Here is a 19598-nt window from a genome sequence, read left to right as displayed (position 1 = left end):
GAATAAATGTTGAGACCACAGAGGAACTTGCAGTTTCATTGGCTTATTGAGTAGGCTACTAAAAGCACTTGTATATTCAGTAGTATTAGCCACTTCTCATGCCCTATACTGATACATAGCTATACAAATAATAATTAGAATAATATTATTTTAAGTTTCTCATTCTAAGCAATCTGTTAGTCTTTATAAAAAGGCTAACTTAAAAATCCTATCTAAACTGGTTTAATTTTAACAATGTACTTGGCTTAAGAGTCAGTGGAGGGAGGTGGTTATAAATGAAGTGGTTATAAAATTTATAGGAAGTCTTGAGGATAACAGCAGAAATTTTTCAAACTTAACATATACCTTTTAAAAATGGCTCTAAACTGACATATATATTTAAATGACTCATTGATTTAATTGAAGATATTCAGGGCAAATTAAGGAATCCACATTAACTGTACTAATCACATTTAAGATGCATCCAAATGGTCAACTTGGTTTAGAAATACAGTATCCATAAATAAAGTAGTGGTTAATTTTATTTCAAGTGTCAGCTTAATGGTGTCCTTATAAAACTGATTAGAATGGAGACTGATTAAATGTCAGTACTCAGAGAAATTTAAACTGGGCATTAGAGATAGTTGGTTTTTAAAAATTAACATTATTCATATTAACAGTTAGAAATCTTCAAGTAGCTAAACCCCTCAATAGAATAACTAGAAGAAGGAATGAAATTAGAAAACAAGTTCGTATGAGGGATGCAAAAACAACTTCAAAATCCATACAAATTTGTGAAATTTGTATTTAAATTTTAAAAGATTGAGACAAATGTTTAGTAAAACTAAAAATCCAGGTACACTAATATCTTGGGAACGATTCTGAAGCATTTCAAAATTGTATATGCTTACCAAAAAGATTAAGTGAACATCTACAATTCAGGTTAGTGGGAAACCTTATTCCTATTCTTCTAGCCAGTTGTTTTTCCTGACTTACTCCCTAATCTTATTCATTTACACTTGTGTCCCTTATGTTCAAGTTGGATTATATTCAACATTACAATAGTTGGTCACATATGTGCATTGCATATATGAACAAGTCTTGATCATCCCAAAAAGCAAAAATATAATTGAGTAGCTCCCCTACAAAAAGATATATATTTCTTGGACAACTGCTTCCAGAATGCCAATATGTCTGTGCCCAAGAAACAAAGAATAATTTCAATATTACCCTAAGAAAAAAAATCACAACTAATATATTTAATTATATCTCTATTATATTTATATCCATTTCTTTTATTCTCCTCTTTTCTTCCATTCCCTCCATTTCCTCTTCCTTACCTTCCCCCTAATCTAGCATCAGTGTCTTAATCCTAGGGTAAGGATTCTAGTCCTATCATGCTGGTGTTATTTATTATGGCTAAGTTCAACATCACTCAAGTAAAACATAGTGTACGAGATTGAGTTACAAGAAAGGTGTGCTATGTTAGTGTACACATCCATTTAATATAGGGCATTTAGTACCATTAGGTTTTATATCATAAAAATCATGTTTTTCATTTCCAGTAGGCTCCTGGAAGACAGTAACATATGCAATGAGACCTATAAGAAAAGACAGCTCTTTCGGTTGGTATGGTTTACTTTTTTAAATTGTGTTTCAGATTATGTGGCAGAATTAATGTTAAATATAAGTGTATTAGTGTAAAATATTTCTGTTCATGAAATAAAATATGTTTGGTTACCTCTTTGTAAAGCTTGTTACATAGCTAGTGTTGAAGTCATATTGGATAGTGTGAGATATTCAACTAGAAAGCTATATCTTTGTGTATATAATTCTTTAGTGTTCTTCCTCTGATTTTCTGCTTTTCAAGGGCTAATTTTGGCAGCAAACTGATTTAACATTCCCAAATCAACTTTGGTGAGTTACACTGAGTTAAAGTTTCTCTGACAGGTTGCAATTGTATATACGCTCCCAGCATTGGAAAATAAATCAATGACAACTCTATTTGAGTAGCTAACTTCTGCACCACTACTATCCATCAGAATATTTCAAACAGTATGTTTTTTCAAGCATAGATTTTATTTTCAAAGGAAGATATGAGGTCCCTTCCAATTCTAATGAACCATTTAAATCAAGAGCTGTGTGGGATAAGGGGAAAAGATGACATATATTTTTAAGTTCTATGCTAGACTGGAAGCTCCATGAAAGCAGAGGAACTATACCCATTTTCTCACTATTCTATTAAATGTATGTCTAACATCCATTACAGGGCAAAGGGTACACAATGTTATAAATATACTTAGTATACTGTATACAAGTGTTCTTCAAAAAGTTCATGGAAAGATTCAGATGATCTTTTATTTCTATTTTTCCATGAACTTTTTTTTAATTCAGTATTTTTATTTTTATTTTTATTTTACTCCTCAATATACATTGTAGTTGATTCCTTTATCTGTTCCTCTCCCCCTTCCCCTCCCCCCACACACATCATATCTGTTCACTTGACTTAAATAATTCAAGGAATTTTTATGGTTATTCTGTCTTCTCCCCCCCTTTGTTTTTGTGTTTGCTTATTTATTTATTTTTAGCTCCCACAAATAAGTGAGAACATGTGGTATTTCTCTTTCTGTGCCTGACTCATTTCACTTAATATAATTTTCTCTAAGTCCATCCATGTTGTTGCTAATGGTAGTATATCATCCTCTTTTATAGCAGAGTAGTATTCCATTGTGTAGATATACCACAGTTTCCTTATCCACTCATCAGATGATGGACATTTGGGCTGGTTCCAACTCTTGGCTATTGTAAATAGAGCTGCGATAAACATTGGAGTACAGGTATCCCTTCAGCATGATGATTTCCATTCCTCTGGGTATATTCCCAACAGTGGAATACCTGGGTCATATGGTAGAGCTATCTGTAATTGTTTGAGGAACCTCCATACCATTTTCCATAAGGCTGCACCATTTTGCATCCCAACCAACAGCGTACGAGAGTTCCTTTTTCTCCACAACCTTGCCAGCACTTATCACTCTCAGTCTTTTGGATGTTAGCCATCCTAACTGGAGTGAGATGGTATCTCAAAGTGGTCTTAGTTTGCATTTTTTGGATGCTGAGTGAGGTTGAGCATTTTTTCACATGTCTGTTGGCCATTCGTATATCTTCCTTTGAGAAATGCCTATTCAGCTCCTTTGCCCATTTTTTAATTGGGTTTCCATGAACTTTTTGATGTACCCTCATATATATTTAATGTGTTAATACATTCATGAATATTAGAATTTATCTCTATTGTAGGAAAGGCAAAAACATAAACAAAACCTCTTACCCACTTTGAAGAAAGAAGCTGCCAAGAAAAGTAAATGGATTGTGTGCTTAGAAAGTATCTTTTTGCAGTAAATCTGAACTTAGGACTTCATAGTTAGTAAAGTTAGAGTAACTTGTTCCTTTACACTTTGGACACTTTGGCAGAAACAAAAAACAGAATCCTTTTTTTCTTTTTTTTTTAAACTTCCTTCACTTTTCTAGGTTGAACTACATCATCTAATACGTTTTTCATACATCATTAGACAATTAATTTCTTTTTCACACTTAGAGATTTAAGAAAATAATCTTGCATTTCTCTCTTGAAAACCCAGATAAGGAATAAAATTTATCATTACTCTTGCACTCATGCCTTATGACCTAGTTTGTTTAGACCAATGCAGATAAAATATGGGTTCTTAACTGCAAGAAAACAATTAGTTTCACATAGCTCTAAATCTGCTTCCTAGCCAAAGCTAATATATACTCAGGTTAGCCATCTGAAACATGGATTCCATCACCCACCAAAATCACTGCACAGACACTCTGGAATATAACTTAGCACAAAGGCATCAATTATAATTACACAATTGTAAAAGCAACTGCAAGTGTACATCATTCCTAAGTTGGACAAAAAAAAATACAATGTTGGGAGATGAAAGAAAATAAATGTCATTAGTTATGTTAATGAGCACAGGAACAGAATTAAGAGTATGTGCTTTATGACTACCTTGGGATCAAATTCTAGTTACCAATGACTAGATATCTCATTATCATCATCTTCCTGGATTCCATTACGAGGGAACCAGGACTGGGCTTAGGAAAGATGGGAAGACACTTATGGATATGTTTTCCTATAATGTCTATGATTCCACACCAAATCCTCTTTGATATGGATTTCAATTCTGAACTTCACCTTGCCATTGTAGCGTGAATCATCAATAGATAGAGAAGTATAAAATATGCTTCAATGGGTAAATATCATAGATGTATTACTTTCAGTCTCATTAATGCTAAGTCCTTAAAACAGCAATTTAAGTTCCCTTTTTTAAAATACACAGATCTTGGGCCGGCCCGGTGGCGCACTGGATAAGTGCACCGCTTGGGAAGCGTGGCAGCACTCCCGCCCGAGGGTTCGGATCCCACATACAGACCGGTTCCCGCTCACTGGCTGAGCGAGGCGCGGGAGCAACACCAAGGGTTGCAATCCCGTTGCCGGTCCCCGGTCCGGTACGGGGCAACACTGAGGGTTGCGATCCGTTGCCAGACACGGAAAAAGACAAAAAAATAATAATAATAAAATAAAATAAAATACACAGATCTTGACTTGAGACAATGATTTGAACTTGTGGAGAAGAGGTAAAGAAGTTAAGAAAAATATCTTAGGTTGCCTAATTGACCAAGAGTTGTGGCAAAAGTCTAAACAAATTCCTGCAGCTCTAGAAAAAGCTCTACCAAGGTCAAAGGTACAGAGGACAACACACTAGACTGTACTACATGGGTAGTGGTGGCCAACTCCTTCGCAAAGAAAGGCTCAGTCTCACTGGCACTTAGTGGAAGTGTGGATTCCTCCCATGCAGGTGCAGGGATCATGAGGAGAGGGATAATTAAAGCAGAATTAGTGAAGGAACAAAGGATCACCCCTCTATAGAGAGCTTCCTTCTGATCCATCCTGCATGTTGAGGCTAAGGACCACCACAAATCTTCGAGGCTGTGTTTTTCTATAATAAACATTTCAAATTAACTACAAATGAAATTGTCACATTTCTGTTGCATTCACAGTTGCTAAATAAAGACTAACCCAGACTTTGTCAAAGATAGATCCACATAATCTATCTTTGACATAATAAAAGTCAAATTTGGAGACTAAAAGAGAAACAGCTAGAGTGGAACACCAAGCCCTTGAAAGAGCTATTTTTCCTGCACTCTCCCTCACATGGCTTTTTTGAATTTCACATGAGTTTAAGAACTGAAGTCACCCAGCCATTGGTGAAGGTGTGCCACTTCCTACACACACCCTGGCCTTTTTTCAGGTAGTCTTGTTTATAAAACCAGCCATCTCTGAGATACTGAAAAGGAATGTTTATAGGAAAACATCGACGGAGAATGGCGGGACGCTGAGTATTTTCATCCAATGTTCCCCTCAAAAGTGCTTTTGGTTTAGGAAGCTTTCTGTTACGCTTCCTTCTCTCGCTTTATAAAGTTCCTGTCACAGATTAGCTATTTCATCTTTATTATCTGTTGGATCTATTTACCTTCTTAAGTTTTCTGAAATAAAAGAAAAAGTTTAGTAAGTAAAGTTGAAGCAAAACTTAGAATTGTCTGTGTACCTTCTGTACAATTTGGTTAGTAAGTATTTCAATCAGATATGCATACTTCTAGCATTTCAACAGCACATTATTGACTTTAAAAGAATATTTTTTAAACTAAGCTACTGATCACTTCTGTGAGATTTGAATCAAGACTTGAGTCTGTCACATTGCATACTGCTGTGAAATTAGGGGCTATACTTATTGCCCATGATTTATTTCCCCTTCACATATTTATAATCCATTAGAATCTTAGGGTATTTTAATAATGCATTATTTCCATCTGCAAAAAAAAAAAGCTTTGGAAATATTAATGAAGTTACTTCTTTAAGCAGATTGGAAACCAATGAAAATGCAAATTTCATCAAATCTCTTTATAAAACCCATGCAATTTTGCATACTCCTTAGATACACTCTGGAGTCTTCAAAATTCACTTCCGGCTATTCGTTCTCTTTCAATACATTCACTCTCTTTCTATTTGAATTTCAAAAAAATGTGTTCTTTCACCTAACGAGCTTTTTGTTATTTCCATTAATCCCCTTGGAAAGTTTCATGTTAGTGTATAGTGTTTACACTGTTGTTTTTTTAACAAGTTTTTTTTTTTTTTTTTCAGTGAAAAGTATTGAAGGGCTCTTTCCTCTGACCATGAAGGTTAAACTCACCAGGCAAAAGTCTTACCTTAGGTTAACAAAGTAATTTCTGTGATTTCCATGCTGTCTGTTAAATCCTTAGTGAATACAGATATCTATCTCAAGAGTTGGAAAATTAATTTATAAATAGCCTCTTTTGACTTGTGGGCATTTTTCCGTGGCCAATTACTTAATGGTAAAAAGAGAGGGAAAAACTCTTTCTTTGTGGGAGTTACATTTAGGATTATTTAATATCTTAATTACTTCTGAACATTAATTCATTGTTGATCTGGGGCAAGAGAACTTATGCCCCATCCTCTCCACAAGAGAAGTGAACAATTATATTTTACACCATGTTTTCCTAGTTGTTTCTCCTTCACTGGCAGAGGGATCATGTGACATTTCTGGATTTTCTGTATGTAACATGTGTGTTATGTGTAATGTGTTATCTGTCTGTACATCATCAAGGTATATGTAGTACTGTTTGGGAGGCAACTGGATTAATAGAGTTGTCAAGAAGAGTCTCGTGTAGACAACTCTTCTAAGACAGGCCCTGCTCTGTGCCCACCCACAATGTTCATGCATTGTAACACTGTCCCTGTGCATCTTTCTGGTGGTCGTGTTCCAGGGGTAACAGAGATGGCTCAGGGAGAACATCCAGCAGCCGACAGAGCAGCTCAGAGAATGAACTCAAGTGGTCTGACCATCAAAGGGCCTGGAGCAGCACAGACTCCGACAGCTCCAACCGCAATCTGAAGCCCGCCATGACCAAGACAGCAAGTTTTGGGGGCATCACAGTGCTGACCAGAGGTGATAGCACATCCAGTACCAGAAGTACGGGGAAGCTGTCCAAAGCAGGTAGTTAGTACTAAATGGGTTTATGTCTGTGCTGTTTTCTGGATGCTACATAAGCCATACGGTCACCGTTCCCTCTGACTTTGAGTTAACTAGTGACAATGATATTAATTACAAGGATAGCTGGGAAGTCAGGAGGTACCATTTAAATAGGTTACTGACTTTTGCTAATTATGTGTCTAGGTCAAGTTATTAACCTCTCCAATCTTCAGTTTCCTCATCTATAAAATGTAGATAATTTATTATAGGATGTTACTCCAACCTACCTCAGTAGACTTAACATTTGCTTACTTAAAGTTTACTTAATTTAAGATTACTTACTTAATTTAAGTTTACTCAGTAATATCATTTATATAAAAATGGTTACCATGGCAATGGCACCTGCACATGGTAACTACTTAACAAAGTTAACTATCGCTTTTTAATCTAATAGTATTATTTATTCCTTACAACTACTCTGTAAGGTAATTATAATATTAATAGCTTTGGTTCTTGCATTGGCATCCTGTTTCTATGAACCTGGGCATATTATTTAATCTAGGTGTGCCTCTGTTCCCTCATCTGAGAAATGGAGATAATAATAGTACCTATATTGCAGGGGTTTTGTGAAGACTAAAAGACTCAAGACACACAAAGCAACTCAATGCCTGGCAAGATATTAGCCCTCAATGAACACTAGTTCTTGCTCATTTTTATTATTGCCATTTAATGTTTTCATCCCTGCTTTGCAGATAAGGAAAGTGAGTCTCAGAGAGGTTTAGGGTTTCCAAGTTGACAAGTTGATGTATCTTTTTTTCTGGGTTTTTTTTTTTTTCCTCTAAATTCCCAAGTGAATAATAGTATTTTGAGGTAGGTAGTTTAAGTTTGCATGGCCAGTCTTTGGGAGATGAGTGATGATGAGAGAACTGGGTACCATTAACTTGAAACAACTTTAAACTGATAGAAGCATGACACCAGGGTGCTTATGTGAGTCTGCAAAATAACCTCCTGCTCTGCCATTCCTAGATCTTCTGTCTCCCAGAATCCCTCGCCATTGTTTTCTAATTATTTTCTGTTCATGATTAAAATTCCTCATAAAATCTCAGGAAGTTGATTCAATAGCACTCCATGGACTTAAGTTTGTGGTTTGGGTATGTAATTGTTTTTGCTTTGTGTTGTTTTGCCTCAGAAAATCAGACTCTCTGACTCTCGCTAGGATGTGTGGTTGAGAGTTGGGAGTCAGTGATATGCCCCGGGGGGTAGGATGTGCTGGTGGAGCACTCATGAGCCTGGGGGAACAGGTGAGTGGGGGGCCAGGACAGCGGGAGATGGCGGATGGAGAATCCACTTGGAGTGTAGTCATGGGCTGTCCTGGGCTATGAATACTTTCTGGATCAACCTTCAGACACATGCTGGAGTGGGAGGGAGGGAGAGGGGACTGCAAAATTTAGTTCATTATGCTGATGGTTTAACATAAATCCTCCTATGCAATTATCTCATGTTTTCCTACAAAAAAATTAATAGTATTTAGTCACAGCCACTGCTTTATATGTGTGTGTGTATATGTATATATGTATCGTGCTGCCTTCTTGTAATTTTTATTTATCAATTGTTGAGGTCTTGATTTCTTCCTCTAATTAATTGCTCTCATATCCCACTACTGCAGCAACTGAAGTCAAGAAAATCCACTGTGGTACACTTGAGCTCCTGTAAACTAAGAAAGGTTAAATAGTTTTAAATCTCTTTAAAATGCGGAAACCAAGTACCTTAAATGGTGCACTTAAAAATTCCAGCACACCAAAGAGCTCTTAAGATTTTTAAATTAATCGTCATTCTTCATGCACCAACTCCCAATTGCTTCCAAAGCAAAGCTCTTTGGAAACATTTAAAACACTTTAAGAATGCTAAAATGCCATGTTCTTTGAAAAATGATCAGAGATTGTAAGTGCTTCACACTTTTTTTTTTCTGTTAACCTAATGTCTCCATTTGAAAGCTTGTCAAGGTGTAGGCATGGAAAAGGAAAAAAAAAATTAGAGGAGATCAAGATAGGATGTCAAAACAAACTTACAATTTCCCAAGGTGGTTTTATGAAGCAAAGCTGTCAGTTTTGCTGTCATGGAACTTCAGAACAGCACAAGTTTCAAATTTTTTATCTCATTGTTCACGGTGGAATTGCAAACTTTTTTTTGACCTTTCAGAAACCAAGTCTGGAGTTGTGACATTTAAGTTACCCTTCTCTTCCTCTAATTACATAGGTTCTAGCTTTAAAGAGATAATAATGAGACTTTTTCCATGTAAGAAACATGTTTTCCTACAGTTTGGGGAAAAAAGCATACTACTGAAGTCTGCATGTCCAAACACGTTCTGTTGAGGCCCAGGCTGTTTGCCAGATGCCCAGCACACATTTGTGGAGGTAGACGAGGCCATTGCACCCTCCTGGGAAGAGCACTTGAATGACACTTGTGCTGCAACCTCAGCTGTTCCTTGGTAATGGCAAAGTGGTTGATAAATGAGAGGATGACATCTGTTTCTTCCCACGGTGGCCAAACTACCCTGTTTTACTATCGCCCCCCTTCTTGATCCTCCAGAGCAGCAGTTCTCAATTTTAGCTGCACCAGAAAAACCTGAAGGGCTTGTTAAATCAGATTGCTGGACACCGCCCCCGGAGTTTTGAGTCCAGGACCTCTGGGATGGGGCCTGAGAATTTGCATTTCTGACAAGTTCCCAAATGATATTGATGCAACTGGCCTGGGAAACACACTTTAAAAACAACCACTCTGGGGCCGGCCCGGTGGCGCACTGCTACAGTGCGCCGCTTGGGAGCACGGCGGCGCTCCCGCCGAGGGTTTGGATCCCACATACAGACTGGTTCCCGCTCACTGGCTGAGCGAGGTGCGGGCACAACACCGAGGTTTGCGATCCCATTGCCGGTCCGGTCCGGTATGGGCGTGACACTGAGGGTTGCGATCCGTTGCCCGACACGAAAAAAGACAAAAAGGAAAAAAAAAAAAAAAAACCACTCTGTGAAGAAATAAGATGTCCTTCTGTTTTGTTTTAATAATTTAAGGTAGCATGGTGTATTGCTTTCTGGATGCAGGGGTATTGTTACTGTCATCGCACTCCTTGTCTATTTCTTAGAGTATTTGGGGGTCTAATGCAAGACACTTCATCTTTGAACCACTTCCTCTTCTTTGTATTTATTTTCCTTACTACACTAATACATCCTGGATATTCTCCTCCTTGTAATCGCAGAAAGAAAAAAAAAAAACTTTATGTTTTGGAGTCCTTGTTAAAGAAAAATCGCACCAGTTGGGTTAAACAGGTGAGGAGTTTATTTATAACTATTGCAGTAGGGAATCAACATTACTGTGACAAGGAAAAGAGACAAAACACACCGAATCAAAACACAGGAGAGTTTTGAAGCACTGGGGTGAGCTAGTGGAAACGTTTTGGAGGATTTTAGAGAGGAGGGTTGGTCAATGTGATGAAGCCATCTGTGTTTGCTAATTGGCACTTACGGAAGTTAGGCTCTTGCCCTCCAACAGAGACTGGGAGACAGGGGCGCTATTTTTCTTGATGACTCCATTTCAAAATGATGGCTCCCAAGTCCTTAAGAAAGACATTTCTGGATTGTAAAATTGGCAAGAAGCCAGGAGAAGCCTCTTAAATGGACAGAAATGGTCTAAGAAAAGGAAGATGAGGAGCTTCTAGTCTAGAAGAAACCTCTAAAGTTTGTTCAAGCTGAGGGGAACGTTCAGACCGTCTTCCTCATCGTTACTCACCATTCAGTCTGCTGGCATATATTTTACAAAAGAGCATACTGAGGGTTGAAAGAGTAGTCAGTTCCTGAAGAAAACACAGCTAGCAAGTGGCAGATCTAGAACTAAAACCCAGGATCCTTCCTCCCTGGGGCATGTTTCCTCCACATGAAGGGAATCTGCCCATGCCTTTTCCTTTCTGCCCTGCTCCCTTTCTCATTTTCCATTTTGCTTTGCCTTGTAATCTCTTTTCCTATCTTTTTTCCATTTCCTCCTCCTTTTTTTCCCTGTCTCTCTCTTGAGTGTTCACCTGAGTCTCTAACCCAGACACCATGACATCTTCTCCCTTCCTCCCCCAACTGTCCCTTAGGGTCCAGCTTCAGCTTCTGAGCATCCCACTGTGAGTAGCATCAAATATCTGTCTAGTATCTCCTAGAACATGGCACAGGCTTGGTTAGGGTTCTGGCCCCACCTGGCCCTTGCTGAAATGATGCAAAGGTAAGGACATGACCTGCGGGCTTACAGCACGGCCCACAGAGTCAAGTTGCTTGGGTTTGAACTCACACTCCACCACACACTAAGTGACCTTAGGAAATTAATTTAATATGTCTAAGGATCAGGTGTCATCTTCAAAATGAAGTTGCTGTGAAAATTAGGTTAGACAGTTCGTATAGAGTGACTAGCATGGTGTGTGTTGCATGGACATACTGTTTAAATATTTGCTGTGGCTATTGGTAAGCCCCTAAGAAAAGGAAACCAGTAGCAGTTTTAACTCTCATCACTCCAGATCCTAAAGTTCTCAGATTTCAATTTCAATTTTTTAAAACATTTTTGAACACTTCTCCTCCTGTTCCTGTTATCACAATTCCTAGCATCCATTTTTTTTCCCAGAATTTCCATAATTCAGGCTGTGTGAGGAGTATTGCTCTTTCTGATCTAGGTTATTGCTCTACCTGATCTAAGTGATCAGTGTTTACAAGCTGGTCAAAGATGATCATAAGCTAGCCAGAAAGGCCGGTTCCTAAGCCCCAGCTGTATGTTAATTGCTGATCCACCCTTCCGAGAAGGTTTGACATTATCTTTGCAAGTATTGACAGGTTAAGCCAAATGTAATTTTTAGTCCTTTCCTTAACTTTTGGAATCAAATCATTTGCATTGTCCTTCCTATTGATGCTGCTACTTTTCCCCCAGATGATAGAGGGGAGTGATATTGTAAATCAGTGATTAATGGCCACCTTTCTAAAGCCAGAATTAAATCACTCTTTGGATTTGATTGTTGCACTTCAGTGTGCATATATCAACTATTCTCCCCACCCCCAATGCACACACCCATGCAAGCACTAGCTCACACCGCAAATCATAGTTGTGACGACATGTTTAGCTGGCCCCAATTCTTTCTCACTGTCTATCCCTTCAGCCTAAAGATGAGCTGGATCACCTTAGACATCTGAGTGCAGGAGGTTGCATTGTATTATTTCGGTTGTTGCTGCTGCTGTAGTTGTTGACTGTGCTCTAGTGTCAAACTTGTACTGTAGCATTTAAATCATACATGGCAAGTCCGTAAACAAACACTATCGTCTTCATTGGGACTATGACCTCAGAGTCATAATTTTAGTGATGTGGTCTCAGAACTATTCTTCACATTTTCAAAATTTCTCTTTCATCCTTTTATTTTTCTCTCCATGCATTATTCAGAGCCCCATCAGCATTCTAAACCATTTCAGATGGAGCATCCTGAATTAACCTGAAGTTTTATCATTATTAATAATCAAATCATGGGGAAAGCAGAGAGGAGGTACAGCTTAGGACACTTGTGACAGTCCCTGATATATGTACATGCACACTTTTGGGAGGCAGTGTGGGGTCATGGTTAAAGCTTGGGCTGTAGATCAGTCTGTCTAGATCCAATCCGAGCTCTTCCATTTTCTAGCTAATGTAAGCTGGCTTCAGTTATCTAACTTCTCTATACTTCAGTTTCCCTAATTATATAAGCAGCAATAGTATTTATTATTAAAGTGTTTATCCAGGTGCTTATGCATGCTAATGTTCACTAAGTATTACTATTCTCCTCAAAAATTTTCATACTCTCCAATTGCCCCTTTTCTCTGCAACTTGTTGTATTCATATCACTAATTTTAAAAGGTCTCCAGTTTAATTTAGGAGCACATTTTTAGAATCTTGTAAAGAATGTTAACTATTGCTTATGTATTTTTGACCTTTAACGACACAGAGAAATGCATTTTTAATGACATAAATAAACTGTCGTGAGGGAATGATTTAATAAATGTCTTGTACTACATTCTTGCAACCTATGATATCATCCAAATCATCTATTAGTTTGAATTTACAGTACTAGAAATTTTTCCTGGTGTGTTTTCTCTCAGATGCTCTAGTTAGTGCTTAGTACCCAGAACAGCCATGGTTAATGGTGCTGGAGCTGCTTGGCTCTTGCTGCAGTGAAAGGCAGTGAGTGCTCGATGGATGTGGGATGTGGCAGGTATTTCTCCCTTTGTCCCTAGTGTAAGGAGAGGAGAGATAATTAGAATCTACCTGGGGGGCTTCTGTACACTGTTCCAATTTAAGTATATGTTTGAGAAATCCACAGTCCACAAACATCCCCATAATTTTATTCTTCTGTGTCATCTGAAGGATGCTTGATTATTATGAAGGCCAAGCACTCGTTGGTCCACCCTTTGGACATATTAATAAGAGTTCTTCAAATGTGTGAAATACAGTATGGCATCTTAAGCACTTAAATATATTGTATTAATTAGAATAGCAATACCCACCCCATATTTGTCACATAATTTGTGCCTGGCCCAATATTTGATTCCTTGTATCCTTTTTGTAAAATTCTTAATATATAAAGCCTATGTCATTTCAACTTTACACAAAAAGAAACTAATATTCAATGGTTTAAAGTTACCCCTGGTCAGAGGTTAAAAAAGATAGAGTTCTGAGTCATCCACCTCTCCCTGACTTTCAATCCTACACACGTTCCCCAAAATCATGCCACTCCTTAAAAGAGATTGTATTTGATTTATAAATTTTTTCACTCATATATGCCATGCTCCCAATAGGAATAATCCAGTTCTTCTACACACATGTGAGGGGGAAAGATTATTTCTGACCATGCCCCTTCAAAATTCAGCTGGACGGGTGTGGGAGAACCAGTATTTTAGAACATATATGTGCCCAGCACATCACAGGACTCCTCTTGAAAATGCAGTCTCTTTAAACTCCATCCAAGTCATTTTATTCCTATCATTCCAGCTCAGTAATACGTTTCCATGGCATTAATTTCTTGAGGATATGGGAGTTTGCAGGTACTGAGTTCAGAGACTTAGAATACCATAAGGCTTAAAGAAAAAGAGTGCTCATTCTTAATCCCTCTTCCTAGAAAATTGACATATCTGAAAAATATGTAGCAAAGATTTCAATAAAATGTGAGCCCCAAATATAGGAGGGGCATTAGTTAATCTCATCTGGCAGCACACGCTTCAAATTCTTTACTGATGGATTGTAGAAAAGTAAGCATTTAGACTCAGATCTGTGCTTTCTCTCCTCCTGCTTGTGTTGAATGCTTTGTTGATTTCTATCCCTATGCCAGGTTCTGAGTCTTCCAGCAGTGCAGGCTCCTCAGGATCGCTGTCTCGTATCCATCCACCTCTCCAGAGTGCACCCCTGGTCTCAGGCGTGGCAGCTGGTTCCCCAGGTTGTGTGCCCTATCCAGAGAATGGGATGGGGAGCCAAGTCACTCCCAGCAGCACCAGCTACATCCTCCTTCCCCTGGAAGCTGCAACAGGCATCCCACCTGGAAGCATCCTTCTTAATCCACACACAGGTTAGTTACTACCTGCTTTATCGGGGACACAAGGTTATCAGAGGTTTGTTCTTGTGTTTGATCTTATGAATTTGCTAGAAAGCTTTCTGAAAATTTCTGAACAGGAGAGCTGGGTGCATGAACTGCTATGTAGCATCTTTGTTTAGGAAAAACAAAGATGTAACTATATCTACAACTTCATGTCTATATTGATATTGCCACAGACGTAGATGCTTCTCAGAAGCATACAGTTTTCCTCTCTGTCCTCTTTTCCCTGACCACATGTCTCTCATACATTCCTAGAAGCTAATATCAGAGAAAATAGTGTGATGAGCTGAAATATACTAATTTAAACTTTGCTCTTTTCAGACTAAATCTTTGGGTAGCCTGCATTATGTCAAAAGTGTTTTTGCATCTGGGGATATTTCAGGAATTTGACGTATTAATTGAAACCTGCAGTGGACTCTTAACTACAGAAGTTGCTTTTTCACTTTAGAACTTCACCCAGTGCCTGCAGGGGATTAAGGAATACCCGTGGCAAAGACAATACAAAGAGGAAATTCTCATGTATTTAGGAAAGTTAGCCCTAGACTGGTTTTGGTGTGGTTTGGAATTTTTCACTTCATGGTTTTCATTTCTTCTGTGATGATTGGCCATTGCTTCTTTAATTTTGAATTTCTTTAGTGGATTAATTAACTTCTGCTTTGATCCCGAAGGAACAAGGACATTGAGATCCTAACATCAGCAAATAGACTGAGGAAGATCTGCTTCATGAGGGAAACTTCTTGACCACAGGCAATTTAGTCCATGCCCCAAAGCCATTTGGCAATATCTGGAGTTGTCTTAATTATCACAACCTGGGGAGGAGGAGGCTGCTACTGGCTTCTAGTAGATAGAGGCCAGAAATGCTACTAAATATCCTACGATGCACAGGGAAGTCCTTCACAACAGAGAATTAGTCCAAACTGTCCATAGACCTGTGGTTGAGAATCCCTTGTTTAGAAAGCTTGAAATTAACTAGTCATTCCTTAAGAGGCCTTTATTGGTGATTGAGGGAAAAAAATAGAATTGTCTTGAAATAGATCTGAGGTTTGATTTAGATCATTCCAGAATATTGCTTCAATTAGCTAAGCTTGAAAATGCAATACTGGATGAGTATCTCATAAAAGTGATCTGACTCAATCTTCTCACATGTTTAGTGCTGCTAGTAATTAAGAAATTCAGTGAAACATGAGAGCTAAAGTAAAATAGTTACTTGAATAATTGCCACTTTTTCATAAAACATATGGCACATTCTCAAGGCATGGTGTTTGATTGAGACATTTTGAAAATGCCATAAGCTTGAGGGAAAAGAAGACATAATCATTTTATTGAAAACTATTTGATAGCTTCATATTGAAACTTCTGAGGATTTTTGGCTCACTTTGATATTATTTGGATTACCATAAGCACTATATCAGAAATTAAAAGACTAGGATCATATTCATTACTCTGGGCACTGATTGAAATATGATCTGTCTCTATTGGCTTAAATTCTTCCACTTTTAATTGAGATGAAGAGTTTGCAGAAAACACACATTTCAGCATTTGTTTTGAGTGGTTTGCTTTAAGCAAAATTACAGTGTTTCAAAAAAGCTCAACAGTGTGTTTTTTAGGGTATAATGCAAGAACATTATTTGTAATAATAGCATGGTTCTGCATGTGTATGTGTATATTATCATCTATAATCTTGTTTATAGAGAAAAGAAATAGAGTGCTGACTGGTGCTCAATTCTTATTCATTAGACTGAGTCATTTAAAGCTGCTATCAAAATATCTTTTTGAAAAAGGATCCCAGCTAAGGAAAAGTATGTAGTACCACTGTTGAACAGCTTCTCCATACATGTTTTTCTAATCTGACAAATGCTAGACATTAAAATATCCCTTGACCAGAAGGAAAATGTACTATTATATTGTATACGATAGTTGAGTGGTGAGATGCAAGGTGAATTATTATGCTTCTTCTTTTCTAGACTGTGTTTACTTTTGTAAATTGAAAACATACACATGTATGTGTATGTATATGTATATATCACATACTTAATATGTATATGTATGTATATGTACATCCGTGATGTATGTGTGCATGTATGTGTATGTATCTATCTGGAAATTTGCCTTCTTTGGTCTGGAACTCATCTTCTTTCTCGGTCATCACTGTGAACTTCTAGAAACCACATCACTCACTCCCATGTACACAGCAGAAATACTTTGGTGTTAGAACTAAGAGCATATGGCTACTTTGCCTCTCTTGTGAATTGCCCTTGGGTTCTTTTTGTCGTTAGCAGCACATTTACAAGCTCCTTGTGGGGCAGGGCCATACTTAGCTATATTCTATTTATTTAATTTTTTGGCTTCCCCAGAATGGATAACAAACTCTTGGGCACCATGCAGGTACTCAATAATTACATATTATTGAAATAATATCTACTACTCACTACAAACATGTTGATGTGGCTAGTGGGGCAGTTTTCACCTAATGTCACGTATTTGAGAGGAGTGAGCACTCTGCATTTAATCCTTCCTGCTCTGAGCTCCAGGCACCCTGGCTTATCTCTCTCACTTGTGCCAACACTGAGGCCAGGGCCTGCTGGGCATGCTTGTGCAGTTTCTGACCTGAACACCTCCTCTATGTTGAATAGGCCCGAGGCCAGCCAGTTTTTGTTTCCCCCTTCGGTCTTCAGCTGCTGTCAGTCTAACTACTTGCTTGTATTCAGTTGTGACTGCATCTAGACTGGTAGAAATCATAGAATGTGGAGAGGCTGTCATTGTCTGACTTGAAAACCATTGGTCATCTCTCCTAGGTCTCTTAGGAAACTGCTTTTGTTCTCTTCCCTGGTATCCGTCTTACTTTTGTATGTTCCTCAGTTCTTTCCTTGGTAAACACAAAAATCAATCTTTTATGCTCTCTTCCCATTCCAGAAAAACTGCCATCTCTTTCTACTTAAAGGAATTCCAAGTACTTTTCATATGCGATCTTTCTTCTGGCCCACGGCACATTAATCATATTTCAAACAGAGGATCTAGAATGCATCAAAAAGGACATCTGAATATTTTGGGGTTATGTTTTTAACTCTAATTATTGTCAGGTTTTCACTCTTCCTTCTCACTGAACTAGGGTGGAATTGAAAGCCATACAGAAATAAAGATCCTTTCTTTTTATTTTCCATTGTGTGTGTGTGTATGTGTGAGCACAGAGTAACACTGATTTTGAAACAATTTCAGATATACTTGTCACTCTGGAAATTTTTTTTTAAAGTGAAATATCAAAATTTTCCTATTGTCTTTCTAAAGTACAAAACAAATAAAGAATGAGAAAACTAAAGATTAGAACACTATAAGGGCTGATAGATATCTGGAAATTTAAATATTTTTTTCATCCTGACCCAAATTGCTGGTTTGGGGGTAAAAAATGGGTTTCAGGTTATGAATCTGGAAGAAAGTTATATTCTAAAAAGAAAACAAAGTTAGAACAGTAAAATGTAGCTAAAACTAAATGACAGTGATAGGAAAACAAGTCCCTGGAATATGAACTTTAAAAAAAGGAGAGAACACTCAACTTAGTCATTGTTCTGTGAATGCGATTCGGCTCATTGCTTTCCCATCCCAGCACGTGTTCGTTGGTTATGAAACTGTTATCAGAACATCCTTAGTTCTGGCGGGTATGTTCATGAATATGCAATATTTAAAGTTTCTTTTTACATGCACACAAATATATCTGGGCTTATAATGTGGGGTAATAATAGCGAATGCCAAGACTCTGTTCGGGTCCTAAAAGAGCTGAGGTCAAGTCTGTTGCTGTCTACCTGTGAGCATTTTGTTCAGCTTCACAACAAACTCAGCATTTCCCTCCCCAATTTATTCCACTTTACAATCTTAATTTAATTTATTGAGGTATAAAATGCATAGAGGAAGTGCATGCCCTGCATATATCTGAAGTGTAGGCCTTGGTACACTTTTGCATATGTGAACACCTGTGTAAACATCACCCAGAATGAGACACAGAACATGTCTAGTTTTCCACTAGGCTCCCTCCCATCCCCTCAGAGGTAGCACTCTTCAGACTTCTGTTACCATTGATTAGTTTTGTCTGAACTTGTACATAATAAAATGGGATTATACAGCAGACGCCCTTTCATGACTGATTTCTCTCACTTAGGATATATGGGTTAATTTGCTTAGCTTTCATTTTATAATAATCTGTTCTTGTTATACAACAATCATATGTACTTTTTTCACTAGAATATTGTTTCCTCTGGGTTTTTAGATCTTACCTCTCTGTTCTGCTCTCTTTTGTTGCTGATTTTTCTCATGTGGCTGATGATCCTTGGTTGTTCTTCATATATATTACTAAAAACAAGGCTGGTTTCCTCTGCCATCACACACTTCTTACCCTGGATAAGAATGCTTATGCAAGCTCTGTGTATCAGAACAAGCCTGGACTGGGAAGCTTCAGAATGTGTGCATGAGAGGAATTCAGCATACTGCCTCTGCTGTCTTTCTAATGCCAAGATGAGTAGGACTCTCCTCTGAGACACCAACACCATTCTGGGAGCCCTATTACTCCCAGTTATTCTGGTCAGGTTCCTAGAAAACATTTCCATAACTTAACCTTGTAGGCAGACATTCATACTATTTTTTGTAAAACAGGGTCACAGGAGTTATGGGAAAAGGAAGAAAGGACTCACAAATAGTTCTACAAGCAGTTTGCCAATCTGTTCTTCCGTGTTCTAGTTCTTATTCTTTGTCTGCCAATACAGGGCATGATTCCACCTTGCAGCATGTCCACCTCTCGTGACTTACGCATTGATTAATGATTTTCAGTTATGATTGGATTTTTTTCATGGTACCTAGTTGTACCACGTAAATATTATGTAAGCTTGGATATTTCACTTAGGTAATTTGGCATAATGGAAAGGGAATGG

At 37.9% G+C, this 19598-nt stretch overlaps 1 protein-coding gene across 1 annotated transcript in view; it reads left to right on the top strand.

Annotated features, from left to right (window-relative positions):
- The window catches only part of LOC103609508 (cAMP-regulated phosphoprotein 21-like), a 36257-nt gene that overhangs the window by 9332 nt on the left and 7327 nt on the right, over nucleotides 1-19598 (top strand). Inside the window, exons 4-6 of the mRNA XM_008593815.1 lie at nucleotides 1545-1604; nucleotides 6847-7076; nucleotides 14422-14655. Coding sequence (XP_008592037.1) covers nucleotides 1545-1604; nucleotides 6847-7076; nucleotides 14422-14655 — 524 coding nt within the window. The remainder of the gene's footprint in view (nucleotides 1-1544; nucleotides 1605-6846; nucleotides 7077-14421; nucleotides 14656-19598) is intronic.

This window comes from Galeopterus variegatus, unplaced genomic scaffold (assembly GCF_000696425.1).
Source record: "Galeopterus variegatus unplaced genomic scaffold, G_variegatus-3.0.2 Scaffold9699, whole genome shotgun sequence".
Classification (NCBI taxonomy): domain Eukaryota; kingdom Metazoa; phylum Chordata; class Mammalia; order Dermoptera; family Cynocephalidae; genus Galeopterus; species Galeopterus variegatus.
The sequence above is the reverse complement of the archived record's forward strand: the minus strand, read 5'-3'. Positions and strand labels throughout refer to the sequence as shown.